Below are 20,522 nucleotides of genomic sequence, written 5' to 3' on the forward strand. Positions count from 1 at the left end.
TTATTAAGTGCGCGGATACACGAGTGCCATTCCGTTCTCCGCAAAAAGGAGCTGGACCGGTTCTTCGCGCGCCGCCAACTAGAACACAGGATGCCTGAGCTCTTCCCGCGGGTGGACGCCTTTGCCACGGAAGCGGCCTCCACTGCAGCCAACAAACATCGTGAGTGTCAAAACAAGAAGTTGTTTGCCCTACAGCAGCGGCAGAAGAAACAGCCTGACCCCCATAACTCTGGCTTTGTAAAGAACCTCTCCTCCCGTCGCTTAACACCGCCCGAATCCTCTGTTCTCGCAAAAGGACATGGATTCAACATATCATCTGGTCCCGCCCTCCCAAAACTAGTCGCGGCTGTTGAAGATGCGATCCAGCACCTGGAGCCGCACGTCAGGGAAGAGGTCCGCCTGAAAGCGATTGGTGTCATCGCCAAGGTACCCCCCAAATTTCCGAGCAATCTGTCTCAACTGGAACGAAAAGCCCTACGCGGTCTCAGGGACGACACCGACATCGTCATACTCCCGGCAGACAAGGGCAACTCTACAGTGGTGATGGACCGACGCGACTACGAGGAGAAGGCGTCAGCCCTTTTGAGCAGTGGGGCGTATGAGAAGGTTCGCAAGGATCCGACTTCAAACACTCAGACAACACTCAACAAAACCCTGGCAGAGATGTTCAAGCGGCATCCTGATTTCAAATGGCTTTACCTCCGCCTCATCTCCAGAAACGGCTCAGCTCCAGGTTTTTACGGGCTACCTAAAATTCACAAACCTGGCGTCCCCCTTCGGCCAATTGTAGACTTCACCCTGTCTCCTCTCCGACGTCTCTCTGACTACCTGCACAAGGTACTGGCGCCGCTCGCCGGCAGAACACCCACGCATGTACAGAATTCGCGGCATTTCGTCCAACTTGTCTCGAACCTTACCGTGGAGGAAGACGAAAGCCTAGTCTCGTTTGACGTGGTGTCGCTATTTACCTGCGTACCGGTTCCCCTTGCTGTGTCCGTTGCTCGCCGCGCACTCGAAAACGACCAAACGCTGCACGAGAGAACTCCACTCAACGTCGATGAGGTATGTCGCCTTCTCGACCTCTGTCTGCGCAGTACCTTTTTCACCTACAACGGAGAATTTTTCAAGCAAACAACCGGAACTGCTATGGGGGCATCAATTTCAGTCACAGTGGCTAACCTAACCATGGAAGACGTCGAAAGCCGGGCCCTCTCCTCCTTTAATCCCAAGCCAAAGTTATTCCTCCGTTATGTAGACGACTGCTTTTGTGTGGTGAAAACCTCAGAGATAGAAAACCTCCAGAGTCATCTAAATTCAGTTGAACCGGCCATACAATTTACTGTTGAACATGAACAGCAGGGCAGCCTGCCTTTTCTGGATGTCCTACTTACAAGGCACGACAAAGGCCTGCAGTCCTCGGTGCACAGGAAGCCAACCCACACAGGACGGTACCTACATTTCGATTCGAACCATCCCATCCCGCACAAAGCATCTGTCGTGACGTCATTACTGAAGAGAGCCGACTCCATATGTTCCTCAAGTGAAGATAAAAGGAAGGAGAAGAACCGAGTCATTTCTGACCTCCAAAAGAACAGCTACCCAAGCTCATTCATCCGGCGCATTATCAGGAAACAAGAAAGGCAAAACAAAATCCGGTCTATTATTTCCTCAGACGCATGCCAGAAGCGGAAACGTGTTTGCATCCCCTACGTGAGAGGCGTGAGCGAGACGCTCGGTCGCATTCTCGGAAAAGAAGGGGTGCTGACAACGCACAAACCGACCAGCACTATCGGTCGCCTTCTCCCCCGCCCAAAAAACCGGCAGCCCAGAGAAAAGGCCCAGGGCGTCGTGTACAAAATTCCGTGTTCCGTCTGCCCGGCGTCGTACATAGGGGAAACGAAGAACTTCGCGGAAAGGATGAACCAACACAAAGCGGACGTCCGTCACATGAATCGTCAACGCAGCGCCGTGGCCGAACACTGTGAAGGGTGTGACCACCCAATTGACTTCGACAGCACCATTGTATTGGAAACGGAAGCTAACCCACGCAGGAGGCTTCTACTCGAGTCGTGGCACATACAGCAAACACGAGAGAATGTTAATCGTTCCCTGGGGACTCTCCCCTCATCCTACGTCCATGGGCTGCGGCCATTGACCCGCAGGTCCTCCACACAGGGGCTTAAAAAGCCAAGCTGCGCTCGCCCGTAGTCACACCGTGAAGAAGGGGCCGAGCCGGTCCCGAAACGTCGTGTTTTTCCTGTATTTTACTTGGTTGGCGTCACTTACCTTCTCCTAACAGTGCTGCAAGATTATAAAATGCGCGCTTTAGGGCGTTCCCAAGAATGAAACCATCGACATCAGTGACCGCATTGAGTTCACCGCAGTTGCGAGGAAGGCTCTTATAGAAAAGCCCCAGTAATTCCGGTACTGCTCTAGCCGGAACAGTACGATGGGAGGTGTTTGTTCGCGATTTTGTGAACTCCGAAAAATAACTACAGAGAAGCGGTGCAATGCTGTTATGATTTTGAATACGTACCGGCAACATACCTCTAAATTATGTTCGTGATTAGCATCGCGGCAGGGGAAACTTGCCGCTCTGACGCTTGAGTACTGGGCCATTTTGACCCTAGAGCGGTTAGTGGTCGCACGTGTACCGCAGTTGCCTCCGATGTACTTTTCACTTGGAAACAGAAATGCTGGCGAAATTGATTTCAAAGCAGCAGCAGCAACAACAACAATTAGAATAAAGGTACGAAGAACTATAATGTAGACAACTTTTATTTGCAGTTTCACAATGATGTATTTACATACAATAATAGTTTATGAGCTGGCTGTTGTGCATAATGCATGGGATGATGTCAATGACCAACTCGCAGCAACAAATCGAGGCGTGCGTCAGGTAACAACTTCAGATTCGACAGCACCAACACAACAATAAAAACTTGTTTCCAACAACGTTAGGTAAAAACATACCAGGCACAACAAGCAGAACTATTGCCTACATGTTAACATTACATAAGCGCACTTCAGGACGGAGCATAGTAGATGTCTGCGCTGACCTGACTCACCTGCCTTGTGCAGACTACGCCAACAAACATTCCTCTTAGTGAGCAACATGTGATTTGCGTGTGACTATACTGAGGGTTAAACAGATCACATTACGTACTAGAGGAACGTACCATGGGCCCAGCTTCAAAGTCGATGCTAAGATGTTAGTCGCGGATAATCAAGGCGTGAACCAGCGCTGTACGTGCGTGCATATTGTTATGAGCGATCCTCGTGCGCTATCATCTGATTTGCCCACTTAAATTTTTCGACTGGCGAGGTATGCGGACAATCTGTTAGCACAAACGGCCCTAGATTAAAGGGGCAATTCATCTGATTTCACTGTGCAGCGGACGGTAACACGAAATATGACTGAAGCAAAGGTAAGAAGAAATCTCGGATAATTTCCTGAGGTCTGATTGTTCCGAAATTCTGTCTTGAGACCAAGTGCGCTTGAGGACTAACGGGGCAAGTGATGTACCGTTTTTATGAAAAAATACAAACCATAGCGTGCCATTCTGCGCTCAGCGACTAGGAATGATACGCGGAATGAACATAAACTTAAGAAGTAATGGCCGCAGAAAAAAAAATACTCAAAAGACCTTACAGGGGCACCAACTTCCATTGTGTTGACAGTGGGATAGCATTACCAGCTGTTGATGCCCTTACCGGAAGTGGCGTTACGTCCCGTCGGTTGACGTCACATCACTTCAGCCAATGGGTGAATTTCATGACCGACGACACATTTTGGTGCCATGGGGCTTCTAATGTTATGCTGTTTCATGTCGTCGAGCTCTGCCAAAGTATTAAAGTTGGTGGGACTATACTGTTTTTCAACCGGCCGGAAGTGACGTTACGTCGGGTCTGGTGACGTCACTTTACTCCAGCGAATGGGCGAATTTTATGACCAACGACACATTTTGGTCCCATAGGGTTTCTAATGTTATCCTGTTTCATGTCGTAGAGCTCTTCCAACGCATTATAGTTGATCCTAGTATACTGTTTTTGAAATGGCAGCTTCGGCTGAGGCAGTCAGCTCACGTAACATGCGACCTTTCATGGTGAGACTTTCTGCCACCGCCTTCTGTATTCTACTTTACAGAGTTGGAGGAGGCGAAGGCGGAAAATTGGAATGCTTTCTAGGAATGTCGCTGTGCGTGCCTGCATTTTTGTGCCGCAGCTATCAAGTCCGTCTTTCCTGATCATGTTGGCGCTGTCGTTCTTTAATTTCCTTGAAAAAAAAAAAAAAAAAACGGGATCCTTGCTAACAAACGTGGCTATAGTTCCGAACCAAATTTTTGTTGTCTCGGTCCTCCATTTGCACACAGTGGCAGAAATATTAATAGCGCCTTGTATAGTTCAATTAATTTTGATGATCACCATTTGCCTCTCCAGATGAGGTAAGTAGACTAGCACCGATCCAAATGACTTAGCACCGCGCCTTTATCTGATCAAAGATAAGCGCTGAAGTAAACGGTTTTGACGTCCGAAAAACAGAGAAAGTACGTTCGAAAGCAACTCTGGAGGGGATTAATTCATACTGCACTAAGGTGAAACAAAAGTTCACAGGGACACCTAATTACTTGCAATGCAATAGAATTAGACGCTGCTGAAGCCTTTACTGGAAGTGGCATCATTATCCGGTCTGGTGACGTCATTTCCCTGCATTCAATGGGAATTATACGGCTTGATGACCTCCAGCCAGTGGGCGAATTTTTTTGACCGATACATTCCTCCCCGATGAGTCTTTAATGTGACCGCGTTAATAACAGAAGTATGGTCGAATGGATAGGAGCAAGAGAATTGTGAAGTGCGATATTTCTGTGAGCGATAGATCATCAAAAGCATCAGAAGGGCAGGCACCCTGAGCCCCTTAATCGCTCGTCGATCTTTCTGAATTATGTAGTTGAGCCCCTTGTTCAGGCACACGTACAACTCGCACAGGCTTCGGACAAGGATAACTCTCGGCCCATTTTCAACGCATTGTATTTCTATGCGGCTGCTATTTGCGGTTCGTTGAGGTATAGGAAGGTTTTATCCTTTCCAGGGAATTACAACATCCGATATTGCAGCTATTTAATTGCGTCTAATGAGTTTAGACTGCTCTGGTTTCTAAGATCCCTTAGAAACTTTTAGCCATGGTGACTGTTTTTAAAGAAAAGGTATATGCAATACGGCCGCCAAGCCGCTGTTCTGGGGCCAGAACGGATCGGCAGATGGCATGGCGCATTGAAATGACCTCATGGACTCAATAAAACAAGAAGGGGTGGGAGGCCCATCACGAGCAAGGAGCATGGTGTGATAAAATGTCCGGGTGCGATGCTTCTTGAAGCGCCAGAGCCGACCGTGTGGAGTCGCCAAGATGTGACGCGAGGCAGTGTAAATTACATGCATGTGCCTCTGTAATGCAAGGCAATCACAACAGCCTTGGCCGCTGCTTTGGATCGCATGCTTCTAGATGCGTCATATTTGGTCGGTGCCCCGAGGCGAGCACCTTCAATGATGTGGCGAACGTGGCTGATTTAAATCCTGTACAGAGCGTATAAAATAACCGTAGATCGGTTCTGTTCACAGTTCAAATTAACGCGTACAAATCGAGGTATGCATCAAGCGAAGTAGATAGTTAAACCGCGTAAAACATTAAAATATCGCACTCTTTCCGGCGCCTACATGGCTGTGTGTTCCGTGCCGTCGTCGTTGGTCATGGCGTAGTTCACGTGACCGTTTCGGTTGCTGCTAATCTCGTGCGCCTTCTCTGGTTTCTCAGTTATGATTTCCTGCAAGAAAAGAAAATATTTATAGCACTATGGTATGAATCCTGCAATTGGTCAATCCTTTATGTAAATTAAGGGGTCAACTGTACAGTGCAAGGAAGATAGACGTTTCTTAGATAGCACCTTTCATATTTGCTCGCTTAATGCGACACGCGCAGCCTTTCCTCCAAAACTCTGCAGGTGCTGTCCGGAATTTCGGGCAGAACATATCGCTGTTATATTTGTACTAGAGTTACTGTATATGCTACCGAAGGTAGCATATACTGTAACTCGGGAGTAATCCAGTAATACGGGAGCATATACAGGAACTCTAATTTGTACATGCACTTGGCGCCATCTTTCGGAAGCGTCTCCAACCAGAGATTTCCAGGCGTGGCCGCCGCGATCTGCTCCGGCGGCGGCGCGCGCTGCGCTTCGATCGCGGAGGCCACGTTTCAGGCTACTGTGCGTACCACACGGTGCGACACCTCAGAAGCAATTGTAAGCTGCTATTGCTGTCGCCCATAGGCAAAACAAGCAAGAAAAAAATATTCGCTGAGCGCTGCCTTCAGCATTTCCTCGTGTGGATGCACTGCATCGTATCGAGCAGCGTGGCCGATCTAAATCGTTACGCGCTGATAAAAGAGTGGCGCGTACCGGTCACCTTCGGATACAAGCTGTTATTTCTCTTGCGTTTATGATTTGTCTGCACTTGACACCCCCTATATTTGTTTCCTGTTACTTTGCTCAAATTCAGTAGCGTACGTGATGAGGCGACTGAATGCATGGTTAACGTAGATTCTAGTTCTTTTGTTTTATCTCTATGCACGAATTATGTCACCACCACTCGTAAAGAAAGAAGGTGAACAGACTGTTCATCCCTCTTCATTCCATAAACTGAGCGTCCCATTGTTACGGGCGCGAATACGACGAAGCGGGGAATGACACTTTACGAAGCTCTCGCGTAGGGCGGCTGGCATCGTATTTATCATGTCACGTTCTTTGGCTTGCCTCCGCGCAGCATTCGGTGGAGGCGTTGGGCGATACGGAGTTTTAGCGAAGCGCGATCAGCGATCCGCTGCCACGATACGCTTCCTGTAGAAGCAATTTGCGCATGCGCAGGTAGTCACGAGGAGCCAGGTGAGGGCGCACACCTGCCACTGCGCAGTCGCAGCAGGGCTCGCATGAGGCCGCTGACGCGGCTGCCCGAGCGCTTACTCACCGGGCTCCTCATCCCAGCTCGTCTGGCTCGGAGACTAACCAGCCGCTGCTGCGATTCAGGGAAATATCAACACATTATAGCGACAACCACCGCCTTTTCCCGGCCCCTGCAAAAGGGCTGAGTAAGACGGAGGAGCGAACTTTAAGGCGCCTGCAGACAGGTACTCTACTCTGTCCTGCAATAATAAAACATTACGATCCTAACACGGATGGGCGATGCCCACAGTGTGGGGAGACCTGTGATATCTTCCACATGGTGTGGGCATGTACTCAAAATCCCCACCTCCCCCCTTCCCCTAGCCCTTCCAGAGAGGCATGGGAGACTGCCCTCCTCAACTGCTCCTCGCTTGAGTCCCAAAGGGCTCTGGTGAAACGGGCGAGAGACGGGGCCTCGTCATGCGGTGTCCCGGGCTAGGGACGCCGACCATGTAGCGGGGCCACTCTGTGGCTCCCAAACTCTTTTTCACAAAATGGAAGTTTTCACCACCACCACCATACGCAGCAGGGTCCTTGCGTAAGCGTATAACGGTAGCAGAACACGGATCCCGCTGTGCTCAAACTATCCAGTACATTGCCTCCGTGGCATTAGCACACGAACCACAGTTCTGTTTACTAACCTCCCCTTTCGCGGGCGGACATTTTTGTTCCTTGGTGCACGGCTGTTCCGCCTTGGGCATTGTCCTTAAGTAGAACTTCCTCATGGCTGGCGTTAGTAAACTGGGGTCTACTTCAGCCGAGTTCTTGAGACCTGCGAGCAAAAATAGCAACTAGGGTCACATATGCCGCCAACATGTGAACGTCGAAGTGGTGGACATCAGGGACTGTTGTGGTGCCAGTCGAGCTTGTAAGATAATGAGGCGACCCACTTGTTTGCCAGGCAGAAGTTAAGGAACCTCTCCAAATTATTTGACTTTTGTGGGTAAGATAGGAAGGTAACGGAGCACACGGGACAACTCCATCCAGCTAGTGTTCTTAGAAAAAAAAAAATTCTTGCTCCTTCTCCGCAGCTGTGTTTACGTTTGTGCAGCAGAAAAATACCCAGTGCTATAGCGAAGTCCGTCATCGATGGAAAAAGCACTTTTGGATGTGCCGTGTTTGTTGTATGTGCATGTATGACGGCCGGGCAACGGCCAAGTCGTTTCGGCATGCCGGCAGTTTGTAAACAGTTGCAAAAAATATCAGAAAACGCACAGTAAACGACAAGAAGAGACGAATATATACTTTCTTTATCGTAGAGTACACGAGTTGGGCCTCTCTAGCCTTTACCGATGTTTACAGAGAAAGCACCGATCGTTGGCGGGTATTTACTTACCGGCCAATGATCTTCGCGCTATTCGTAGTTTTATGGTTTATCGGGTTTAGCGTCCCAAAGTGATTCAGCTATGATCCTCACGTGGTCGAAAGTATTCCGGAGCCCCCCAATACGGCACCTCTTTATCTATTTCTTCTTTCACTCCCACCTTCCTCCCTTTCCTTACGACACAGTTCGAGTGTCCACCGAAATGTGGGTGCGCCCTTTCCTTTCGTCAAAAAGCAATTTTAATTTTTTTTAACTTTTATGAGGAACGCCGTAGTGAAGGGCTCCGGAAAGTTCGACCACCTTTGTTTCTTTAACGTGCACTGACATCGCACAGCACACGGACGCGCGACAAATACGGCCGGACGGGAACACTCACCAAGCACAAGCGTGATGAGGATCGCTACGAAAAACGTGACGAAGAAGCTGATGACTGGAATCCACATGTAGGATATATGATACAGGTCATATATGCCTCTGGAAAAAGAGACGAAAGAGAATTACTTGCACGCTGACTTACTTCGAAATGGAAGCCAAAAATATCAAACTGGTTCTAGTCGACCTACACCACACGGCGACGCTTAGCTTCGTACCGTGTTTAACGCGGAAAATTTTCGTTACAAATCCTTTCGGATGCCAGCACGCCACACTTCACACATAAAATTCAAGGCCAGCGCTCGCCGCCGTTGCGTAAGGCAAGTAGTTTCTCTGGCGGCAGCATAGCTGATTACTTTTACATAAGGCGCTGACTGGCTCCGCTGGGACGGAAGCGCATGAACAGATGTAAGCCGTACGAACGTGAACAGGCAACCGCGAGTAGCGGCAGGACGAAGGGGCGCCTGTGGCTGTTGTAAACATTGGAGTCTTGCCTCTTGCGGACTATCTTCATTTAAGCAGGACAGCAGTACACACTCTTGATCTCGTTTCGCCTGTACTACCTTCATAGAACCTTGAAGCTTTGATTTTTTAAAATTGTTGCTGCTCCTGCAAGCGCCAGGAGGAGCCGCAGGCACGCGACCGGCCCCCTTTGGCACATGATCGTGTGTTCCCTTTCGTAATTTTTTTGCCACTGAACGTTGTGTTCTAAGAAACAGCAGATGCAGCAAATCTCTGACACAGCAGATAGGAGATGAAGCTTCAACCGCAAAGTAGCCTGCATTTAGCTTTTCGCGTGCAAAATAATTGCCAATATTGCGCATAGAAAGGCTTTACAAGCTAGCACCGAAGAAAATTACTCTCAGAACAAAGGTTTCTCGCTTTTTTGCTTGGATGCCATCGCGGATAAGCATGGATGAAATTAAACTACATTTAGATTATCACAATTATGGCTACATTACTGATACCAAGTAAGATTATTACGCAGCGGCCGAAGGTGCGTTCAGGTTTGCAGATTGCATCACAGAGTTTTGGCGCGGTAGCTCTACTCAACGCAAAAGTGGCTGGCCATAACATGCCTGATTTGACTTTGGTTTAACCTTGAGAAGCGCAACATAGCAGCAGTTTGACTTTGACGGATTGAACTTTGACGATTAGTGCCAAAATCGATGTCCAACCATATTTAAGCGTGCCCTACTCGATGGCCCGGGCCTGTGCCAAAGTGCTATCGCTCGACCTTTGTATATAACCGTGGTTAAACCCTGGCTAACTCTTTAAAATCCAGTTGATATCCTTCGGCGGGCGCACTATGTTTTCTTAAACGTTGGCGAGTGTTAGCAAGGTAAGGTATTTTGTTATTGTTACGTCCCACTAAACATGCGTTAGGGAACGCATTGGAATTAATTTTCTGAGGCCACCAAAAGCGAGCAGAAGCTAAAAACAAATCCCTCACTGACCACAATATTAGGTATATTAATTGAATGAAGGTGTGCGCTAGATAGAAGCTATGAAAGTCATTAATACTGACTGGCCTGCAGGCACTCTACGCGATGCCGACAGCGCGTGGGGCCATGAGCACAGCACTGCTTACCCTGAGTAGTAGGTCCGCGGGGGAAACACCCTGGCCGTGTAGTTGAATGGGCACTCCTCGAGTGTTGTGCGGACGGGCACGGGGGCGCGTGGGTAGACCATACCTCCAATGGAGACCCAGAAGGCCAGTCCCATGCCTGTGAACATTGACAACAGGGCGGCCTGCAGAGGCCGAAATGAATGAATCATCAACACGAGTACAGCGCATCACCTAGTGCTCACTTCTCTATATCCGTCTGCACAGCGCATGCGTGGTGAAAATTTGAAACGGCTTCTAATCACAAAAAGCGTACTTCCAGATCACCAAGCATTTGCGCATATCGTCTATTCTAACTAGCTCTCGCCTGGAAGACCAGAAAGCACTGGTTCAACGGACGATACTGGCAGCTGTCTCCAATGAGGTCCTGGACTAAGGACTCCACTCACAGTTTCTTGCTACAGAATAAATAGTTTATTCATTAATTCATCCTAGCAGGTGCTGATGCCCTGATGGTTGGCAGCTTCACTTCGATGGAGGCGTAAAGGCTGGTTCATGTGCAAGCGACTGGGCGAATGGAGCGGTTGAGCGACGCGCCACAGCTAGAGGTTTTAACCTCCAAGGCTAGGAGTCGGCCAGGATCCCTTGGGGACCAGGCGGCTGCCTGGGCTTGATTGATGACTTCTTTTTGCTTATATGGTTGGTTGGTTGGTTTCTGGGGTTTAACGTCCCAAAGCGACTAAGGCTATGAGAGACGCCGTAGTGGAGGGCTCCGGAAATTTCGACCACCTGGGGTTCTTTAACGTGCACTGACATCGCACAGTACACGGGCCTCTAGAATTTCTCCTCCAAAGAAATTCAACCGCCGCGGCCGGGATCGAACCTGCCTCTTTTGGGTCAGCAGCCGAGCACCATAACCACTGAGCCACCGCGGCGGCTTTTTTTGCTTATATGGGTTCGAGCTTCAGAGCACCAGAGCCTCCCATGTGTCTTCATGTCTAATGGTTCTTGAATTGTTTTCTAAGTGTGTGCATGACCATACCATGTGGATCATGTTTGCCTGTCCCTGTAGAGTTTGCATTTACCGTCGTATTGCCCCGGGCGGCATTTGATTAGTATGTGCGGATTCGGTTATGCGCCCGTCTCTATGACCGCCTCCAAACTGCTTCCTCCTTTTTGCTGAACCTAAAAATTGCGCTTGATCTCATCGCCGCCTTGTGTCAAACGTCCGCACGTGCACAACTTCCCCGCTTTTGCCATCGCGTATCCTGCTTCGAAAGGCGGTTGGTCCCAAGTGTCACGTGAACCACAAAGTTGCTCCAGCGCGCGTTTACACTCGGGTCATTGTCGCTTATTTGTTAGTCCTCTGAGATGCCAAGCACGTGGGATTTCGAGGACGACAGTAAAAACATCACCTCGTGAGTTCAGGCCCCAGGCGGTAATCGCAGAAGCGTCTCAATATGTTCATTTTATCCCAGATCTCACTTTAGATTGTCAATAAAGCATAAATCAGCGCTTATATCGTTGCCGGAGGGGAAATTTCTGCGCTTGGAAGGAAGGATATCTTGTTCAAACACACCTATAAATATTAATGTATTAATTAGTAATCCTAAGGGGGTTAATAGACTTACAATTGGCTATTTTTTTTAAGGCCGCTAATTCACTGAATAAAATTAAACGCCTCGTACAGCGTAAAGGTCTCGTTCAGAGAAGTGAAAAAGAAGGGTGGTTGACCGGTGAACGCCTGTGGTGATCCTTTGAGACGGGATTAGCCACATATTGTTGCACAAGTGTTTGTAGCCCTCGAGGCGCTAAAATCCCATTTTCCTCTTGCAGCTATCACATTCTGCGCACCTCATTAATGGCTCCTTAGCGTGCAGTTAATGGATCATCAGTGCCGCGACAATATTTCAGGAATTGTTTGGGAGCAGCGGGCTGCTGAAGAAACGTGAAATTAACCTTCACTTGTGCGAGCTCCAAAGCAGGTACGCGACCTTCTCGTGGAACGTATCTCTGCTTACTAATACCCTCGTATCGTTCCGTTCGAGCTGCACTGGAACGCCTGAAGCGAATATAGAATGCGATGCAACTCCATCGGCAGCATTCCAATGCAGGGATGGAAGACAGCGCACTCGCAGCAGAAAGAAGAATGTTTTTAAAGGGCGCAGCAACTGTGTGATTTCTGTGTCGACATCCGAACCGCACTGATAGGCAAGGGATGCATGTAGGCGTGCTCGTGTGTACAGTAAATATTATGCGTCTGGGACAAGTAATCCACACCTTTCTAAAATATATAGTTTTTAATGACGCACTCAAGACCTCCAACTATCTAAGAAGACATGTGCGGCGCTGGCCAATGAAGATGCCTTTTGATGAAGGAACGTGGGATGTTATGAGGAACCACTCGAGGAAAATCGAAAGCAGGCAAGGCCTTGAATACTTTAGCTTATAAATATGCAGGGTGGGACTTGTGTGTTGCGTCATAAATAATAAGCACCACAGGCAGCCACGGTCTGTACTACTAATGTAGTGGCTGCACTGTTTACCAGCGAAGCTTGTGCGGCAAAAAAAAAAAAAAAAAACACCAACGCATGTGCAACGCATGTCTGCTTACTAATACCCTCGTATCGTTCCGTTCGAGCTGCACTGGAACGCCTGAAGTGAATAGAGAATGCGATGCAATTCCATCAGTAGCATTCCAATGCAGGGACACAAGCGAGCGCTGCGGAAAGAAGAATGTTTTTTAAAATGGGCGCAGCAACTGTGTGATTTCTGTGTCGACATCCGAACCGCACCGATAGGCAAGGGATGCCTGCAGGCGTGCTCGTGTGTCTAGTAAATAACATGTGTCTGGGACACGTAATCCACTCCTTGCACTCAAGACCTGCAAACATCTAAGATATGTGCCGCGCTGGCCATTGAAGACACCTTTTGATGAAGGAACGTGGGATGTTATGAGGAACCAGACATTCGAGGAAAATCGAAAGCAGGCGACGCCTTGAATACTTATAAATATGCAGGGTGGGACTTGTGTGTTGCGTCACCAATAACAAGCACCACAGGCAGCAACGGTCTGTAACCTTGCCCACTGATGTAGTGGCTGCACTGTTTACCAGCGAAGCTTGTGCGACCCCCCCCCCCCCCCCCCCCCCCCAAAACACCAACAAAGCAGCAACCCTGCAGGATCTAGCCTATAAGCCTATAAACGATAACTCCAAACACCCTCTCATGTACTAACCGCAAACGATGCCTGTCAAAAACAACTCGTTTGGCGTGTGGCTAATACGGGTGAGAAGCGAAGCACTTTTCGCTATCGCTTCGACCATGAAGCGCTCTTCCCCCTTTCAAACTCTTGTAATCTGTTTTTCTTTCTGCTAACATGAATGCATGGGGCCGGATGTGTGCACACTTTAAGAAACAAGTGCTTGGGCATCCACGCTCTAAACTCTCACCAGGCTGCCACACCAGGGGAAGAGAAGTCCTAAGAAGAAGACCGCCCCAGAAGCGCCTCCGAAGACTCCAGTAGCGATGAAAGTCGCCTGCGAAGAGGGAAAGGGCGAAAGCTTAGTTTGTGCAGCAAGCTTTGTGACCAGTTAGCAAATGGAAACACAATAACTTGGCGCTGTACAATTTTAGAGCAAAGTTTAGTACGCATACAGCTCAACACACAAACGCAAAAAAATTCAGTAATGCACGCACTGTGCGCATGGCGACAAATCGCGTCTTAAGGCGAGAAAGCCTTTAATGCCTCATACTGTCGTTAGCAGCCGTGTCGGCAGCCGTGCCAGCAGCCGTGTCGGCAGCCGTGTCGGCAGCCGTGTCAGCAGATGTGTCCGTGTTGTGACGGGTGTCCACCGAGATATGCGAGACAGTTACTGCCTAATTTCCTTTCCTCTAATACAATTTCCAGTTTCGTCATTACGGCCCCTCTTTCTCTTTCTTCTTTCATTCCCACTTCCTGTCGACAGCCATGTCGGCAGATGTGTCCGCGTTTTGACGGGTGTCCACCGAGATATGCGAGACAGTTACTGCTGAATTTCCTTTCCTCCAATACAATTTTCAGTTTCGTCATTACGGCCCCTCTTTCTTCTTTCATTCCCACTTCCTCCCTTCCTGTACGGTGTGGTTCGGGTGTCCACCCCCTTTCCTCAAACACAATTTTCGGTTTCTTCATGACGGCCCCTCTTTCTCTTTCTTCTTTCACTCCCACTTCCTCCCTTCCTCTACGGTGCGGTTCGGGTGTGCACCGACATGACAGAGAATTACTGCGCCATTTCCTTTCCTCAAAAAGCGTTGCGTTTAAAGGGCAAGGCATCGCGCCGAACGGGTGGTGGCCTTCCGTGGACTGCCTGGCAGCGCTACAACACGCTGTCGCGTTACACTCCTAAAGGCGAAGCTTAAGCGTCATTATTTAGCAGTTAATTAGTATTTAGTCGTTAATCAGTAATTAGCAACTCATTAGTAATTTGTCATTACTTAGTCATCAATTATGTGTGGCATCATGCAGTGGTGACGTCACCAGTGTCCCATAGCCAAAGTGGTGCGGAAAACGCTTTCGCTTCTACGCACTTTAGACAGTCAAAGTGCCCCCTGATTTTTTTTTTCAGCCAGTCTTTATCCTTTTTATCCTTTCTCCTGCTCTCGGTCTCCCTTGCTTTAGCCAAACACGCCTCGTTAAGGTTGGTTGGCTTATGGGGTTTAACGTCCCAAAGCGACTCAGGCTATGAGAGACGCCGTAGTGAAGGGCTCCGGAAATTTCGACCACGTGGGGTTCCTTAACGCGCACTGACGTCGCACAGTACACGGCCTCTAGAATTTCTCCTCCACAAAAATTTCGCCGCCACGGCCGAGATCGAACCCGCGTCTTTTGGGTCAGCAGCCGAGCACCATAACCACTGATCCACCGCGGCGGCTGCCTCGTTAAAGCTGCTCGGTACACGAGGGCTTTTCATGCTGGCATGAAAACATGCCCCATGGTTTTAAATAAGCACATCAGAACATCGGAGTGACAATCAAATGACATGCGTTACTCTGCATCCCATGACGAACTAAAGATGTGACGCTAAATCATTTAAGAGGCAGACTAGTAGCGGGTTTCTAGCGACGAAGTAAGAAAAAAAAGTAAGAAAATGCATTAAGAGAGGATAATATTGTAGTTATGTTTTAGCGGAGCGCTTGGAGCGACGCGCTGCCTTGAGGTCGCAGGTTCAAGCGCACGTCTGCCACGCAGGCGCAGCTTGCTCTCCGTCAAGCAAATTGCGCATGGAGTATCGAGCATCACGCTGTGCTAAAACTCCCTGTTTTCTGCTGGCACGCCATACGTATAATGGTGCCAAAATGTAAGGGACATTTAGTGCTGCCTCACCTGAAGGATGGAAGGCAAGCTGCCAGCGAGAAATGCGATGGCCACAGTGAGAAGACCGTACGCAGCAGCTGAAATAGAAGAACGGGACTTCTTACTATCTACCATCCAATTAACAGATGCACGAGGTAGCGTGAAATACACAATTTCTTTCGAAGTAACACATCGCACAAAATATAACTTTATCGAACGGAAGGACAGAGAGATCGGCCGGAAAAATTATTACTTGGCCTGCTTTACCAAGGAAAAAGAAGAAAGAGGGTCGTGATGGGTGACGGTCTGATGAGAAGAGTGATGGCAATACATACAGGTACATTTGTTGGCATCACAATCGCGAGTCGAAGCCGGTATTGTCTCCACATCGGACAAAGTTTCCAAGATTCTGTAGTCATTGTTAATCACTGAGGACCAACATCGCTTTCACAGTATTGGGGTTACACCCATGAAAAGAGCATTGTACCCGTCTTCTTCTTCCAGGAAGTAAGAGGAAGAGGTAAGGATTGGGGGGAGGGGCCGAGGGGGTCGAGATGGGGCGTGGGGGGAGGGGGGGGGTATTTAGTTTGTTATACTCAGGAAAGACTCAGTGTTACGCCAGTCGATGCGAGATCGTGCAAGAAGTATTCAAGGACAGAGCGGATTAGATTTGATTGATGTGATTTGTTTTGACGAAACTGCAAAAACTAAGGCACGTTTTTTGTATGAACGAGCTAGTCGTTAGATTAATAGCAATGCCTCCACTCACCAATCGCCTTTGTTGTCCACATGACGGCAGTTGGAGACAACTTCAGCTTGGGTTTTAGGAAATCCTCCCATGTCAAGGCTGCCAAGGCGTTGTAGCCGGATGACATCGTGCTGAAACCACGAACGCAGATATATCAGCACACATCGCAGCTGCGGCTGACATAAATTCTAGGGTAGCTATGTTCTCCTTCCACTCGCAGTGCTAGGCCAATGGACAGGTGCCTGGCCAAAGACTCAGAGCTACGGATTCAGTGTTATTATCGCTGGAGTTAATAATTCGGATTTTCTGTTCCTTCCGGCTTCGATACGCTTGCCTTGATTGATAAGTGTATTTTGCGCTTTTGCGTATTTGGGCAGTATAGTAGTGCAACGGTGTATAAGCCCTACCTGAGTGATCCGCTGTAGACAGCCGTGACGAAGAGCCCCGTCAAGCCGGGCAGGTAACCCATCGTGTCCATCACGAAGTACGGCATCAGCTGTGTCCCAAAGAGGTCAGTTATCGTCATGCCACGGCTGACTTGAACTTATTTTATTTATTTATTTATTTATCATCATACCCACAGCGCCATTGTCTGGCATTACAGGGGGGGTTGAACAAAAAGTACACAAATGCTACCTCATGCAGGTGGTTACAAAAAAAAAAGATAACAATGAGATAGAAAGAACACGGAATTATTATACATAAAAAAATGTCACAGCATGGAAGAAAATGAATCATTTGATAATATGGACACTACTTCCTCAGGCAGCTTGTTCCATTCCGAAACCGTTTTAGGGAAAAAAGACATTTTAAAAAGGTCAGTCCGGCATCTGTATTCTTTAACTTTAAGTGGATGATCTCTTCGTAAAGACACGTAATCAGGGTTGCCTATATATTTGGTTTTGTCTATTCCAGTTCTAGAATGAAATATGTTATGAAATAATTTTAAACGCAGAACTTTCCTACGTTTTTGAAGGGAGTCCCAACCCAAAGATTTTTTCGCGCTCGTTACACTAAAATATCGCCCATAGTTACTGAAAACAAAACGAACGGCCAAATTCTGAACTCTTTCTAGCTTTTGAACGTCAAGAAAGGATTTCGGATCCCAGACTGTGCAAGCATACTCAAGTATGCTTCTAACGTTTGTATTATACAGCAGTTCTTTAGTCTTTAAGGGGAAAAGTTTAGCGTTACGTCGCAGGAAGCCTAACACACGACAGGCTTTGGCAGTAACGAAATCCACGTGACGATGCCAAGACATTGAACTTGTTAAATATACACCAAGATATTTAAATTCCAACACTGAAAGCAGTCTGCTATTATTTATGTTATAAGCGAAAATATGGGGAACCTTCTTTTTAGTGAAACACATGTGTACAGATTTTTGTAAGTTAATATGGATTCCCCAGTTCTCACACCACTGGGCCACTTTACACAAATCCTGTTGTAATGCATCACAGTCACTTTGACCGTTAATAATTCTATACAATATACAATCGTCCGCAAAAAGACACATGTATGAAGAAATACCTGAAAAGATGTCATTCATGTAAATTATGAACAGTAATGGGCCCAAGACGGATCGCTGGGGCACCCCTGATGTTACAGCCACCTCCTGCGACTGTTTCCCGTTGACAACAACACATTGACGCCTAAAGCTCAAGTATTCCTTTATCCAATTAATAACGTTCTCATTTATGTTGTGCCAGTATATTTTTTGTATTAACAAGGAATGTGATACGACGTCAAAGGCCTTCTTAAAATCTAGAAAAATACAGTCAACAGAATATCCCTTCTCCAAAGCACTTGACAGGTCATGTACAAATTCGGTAAGCTGGGTGGCACACGAGTAACCACTGCGAAAGCCATGCTGATTAGTATTTAATAATGAATGCATACTAAGATGATTCATAATATTAGTATAAAACACGCGCCCAAAAACTTTGCATAATACACTGGTCAAGGACACTGGTCGATAATTTGAAACAACATTCGTAGGTCCCGATTTATGTATAGGTACAACATTAGCAAGCCTCCATTCATCAGGCAAAGGGCCGTCCTGTAATGACTTTGTGAAAAGAATTTGAAGGTACCTTGACAAAGCAAAAGCGCAAGAAGAGAGCAGGACCGTGGGTAAGTCGTCCGGACCGGTGGCACTGTTATCTTTTAAGCGTTCTAAGAGCGACACAATTCCTCGCTGATCAAATTCAATGTTCTCCATAGGTTCCGTACAGTTCAAGGCCAGGCGAAAACCGGCAGGGCTATTGCTGTCCTTAGCAGAAAACACTGAGCTGAAAAACGTGTTAAAGCACTTGGCTTTCTACAGATTATCATGAACGATACTTCCGTTGTGATCGAGTGGTGGGATAGACAATTCAGCATGAGGGTATTGTACAAACGGTATCTGCGTTTCTCTTGTTGCACCTTACTTAAAAGATGTAACTTGCGCTTGTTTAGGAGCTCAGGCGCTCGGCTTTAACGATTTGGTATTGTCACTAAACGGCTTTAACGTACAGTCGTTGTGATGCTTCAGTTACAAATGGCCGTGAGGTGTGAAGGTGTTCAGCGCTACCCAGTGTATTGTTTCTGGCGAGTGTCCATGCAATGTTTCGAATTACTATTTTCCGCTCCATTTGCGAAATGCAAGCCAAGGGGAGCAATTCAGATAAGCTTTACAAGTTCCTTGCCACTTCATCTCGTTCCAAAGGGAGCCAAAGATCGTGTCTTCCTGCATGAAACCTTTCTTGATTGGCATTTTGAAAGGGACACTGAGGATAAATAAAAGTTGGCTTGTGTCGATAGAATACCAGCTCCTGAACATAAAAACACCACTTTTACTGCAAATAAAGCTCTTGTAAGGTAGAATAGAGCAAGAACTAAAATACAGGTATCACCCCCACAGACCAATTTCGCTTGTAAAAGCGTGATGACGAAATAGGAGAAACCTGAATCTTTGAGGCTGACAAACATGCTTGAAGGTTACGCGGTTTATCGATAGTGAAGAATACAATTTTTATTTTGAAACCGTTAGTGCACTTGGTCACACGTACGAGAAAGGCGGAGAAAAGACAACCTGAATGTTGGAAGTCAGAAAAAAACCTGGAAGTGGCGGCTCAACAGGCGGCCTGCCGCTTTTCGGTATGCTTTGGAGTACCTCGCGGCTATGCGTTCTGTGTGCCCGCATGATTTCTTTACGCGCCTTGATTTACGAGGGTGGAGCAACAGAGGACCTCCAAGTGCCTCCCTAAGTGCTCGTCGAACGATGTTCGTGCAACGGCATGCACCTGCGACAAGGAAAAAGAGCTGTGGAAAGCTAATGCTCCCTGCGCCTCCACGTTAGTAAACTTACCACTCGGCATGTTCGCTTCTTCAACATACCAAGACGCTGGGCTGCAACTTCAGCGACCACAACCCCACACAGCGTGCGATGGTTTTGAGGGTTGAGGCGGCGGGTCTGGCAGGATAGTCCGAGCACCGAGGAGTCGGCAGCATCGGCAGCAAGCCAAGCTACTGGTGCGTTAGCTGTTACCGGCGAGCCACTTTCACGACTAGTGGAGATTGGCGCGTAGGGACACATTTAAATTCTGTAATAATAGTCCTCGTAGCGCTGGTTATGCAGCCCAGCATATTGGTACGTTGACGAAGCGAACACGCCGAGCGTTACGTTTTCAAACGTGGATGCTCGTGCAACAGCAGCTAGCCACAGGTGTTTTCCTTGTCGCAGCTGCGTGCCGCGGGGTGAATTTCGTCCGAGGAGCACTTAGAGGGGCACTTGGAATTCCTCTGCTGCTCTCCACTTGTAAATCCAGGGGCGTCAAAAACGAAACCACGCGGGAAAGCAAAGCGCTTAACCATGAAGCGCCAAAACATAACGAAACTCTGCTGGTCGTTTGTTGCACCCCTAAGTATAGGTTTTCTTTAGCTTCCAGCGTTCAGGTTGTCTAGCTTGTTGCGCAAGCAACACTACGCTAGGTCTGAGTGACTTCGCGGAGCCCCGGAGAGCCCAACTGCGCATGCGCGAGGAGCGAGTGACGTCACATGGCGAACATCTGGAGAGCACCGCGGAGCCGCCCCCGGCTCCTCAGCTGCGCGGGTGAAGGTGCCGTCGACGCTGCGGCAGCAGTGTATTCTCCAGGAGGAGCGACGTCACACGGCGCACAGCTGCGGCGCTGGGGCCACCG

The 20,522-nt window shown here is 48.2% G+C and overlaps 1 protein-coding gene across 2 annotated transcripts in view; it reads right to left on the reverse strand.

Annotated features, from left to right (window-relative positions):
• Window positions 1–2,760: 2,760 nt before the first annotated feature.
• LOC149340954 (sodium-coupled monocarboxylate transporter 1-like) overlaps window positions 2,761–20,522 on the reverse strand; it is a 62,891-nt gene continuing 45,129 nt past the window's right edge. The window contains exons 10-17 of one of the 2 annotated variants that reach the window (XM_089549891.1): window positions 16,749–16,837; window positions 16,363–16,472; window positions 15,624–15,691; window positions 13,711–13,797; window positions 10,283–10,443; window positions 8,696–8,793; window positions 7,637–7,767; window positions 2,761–5,822 (exon numbers count right to left, since the gene is read on the reverse strand). In XM_089549891.1, coding sequence (XP_089406017.1) covers window positions 5,712–5,822; window positions 7,637–7,767; window positions 8,696–8,793; window positions 10,283–10,443; window positions 13,711–13,797; window positions 15,624–15,691; window positions 16,363–16,472; window positions 16,749–16,837 — 855 coding nt within the window. In that variant the 3' untranslated portion in view covers window positions 2,761–5,711. Of the gene's footprint in view, window positions 5,823–7,636; window positions 7,768–8,695; window positions 8,794–10,282; window positions 10,444–13,710; window positions 13,798–15,623; window positions 15,692–16,362; window positions 16,473–16,748; window positions 16,838–20,522 lie in introns of those variants that run through there. The other variant, XM_089549892.1, reaches the window with a different exon arrangement.

This window comes from Amblyomma mixtum, chromosome 6 (assembly GCF_055824585.1).
Source record: "Amblyomma mixtum isolate Tamu chromosome 6, ASM5582458v1, whole genome shotgun sequence".
Lineage (NCBI taxonomy): Eukaryota > Metazoa > Arthropoda > Arachnida > Ixodida > Ixodidae > Amblyomma > Amblyomma mixtum.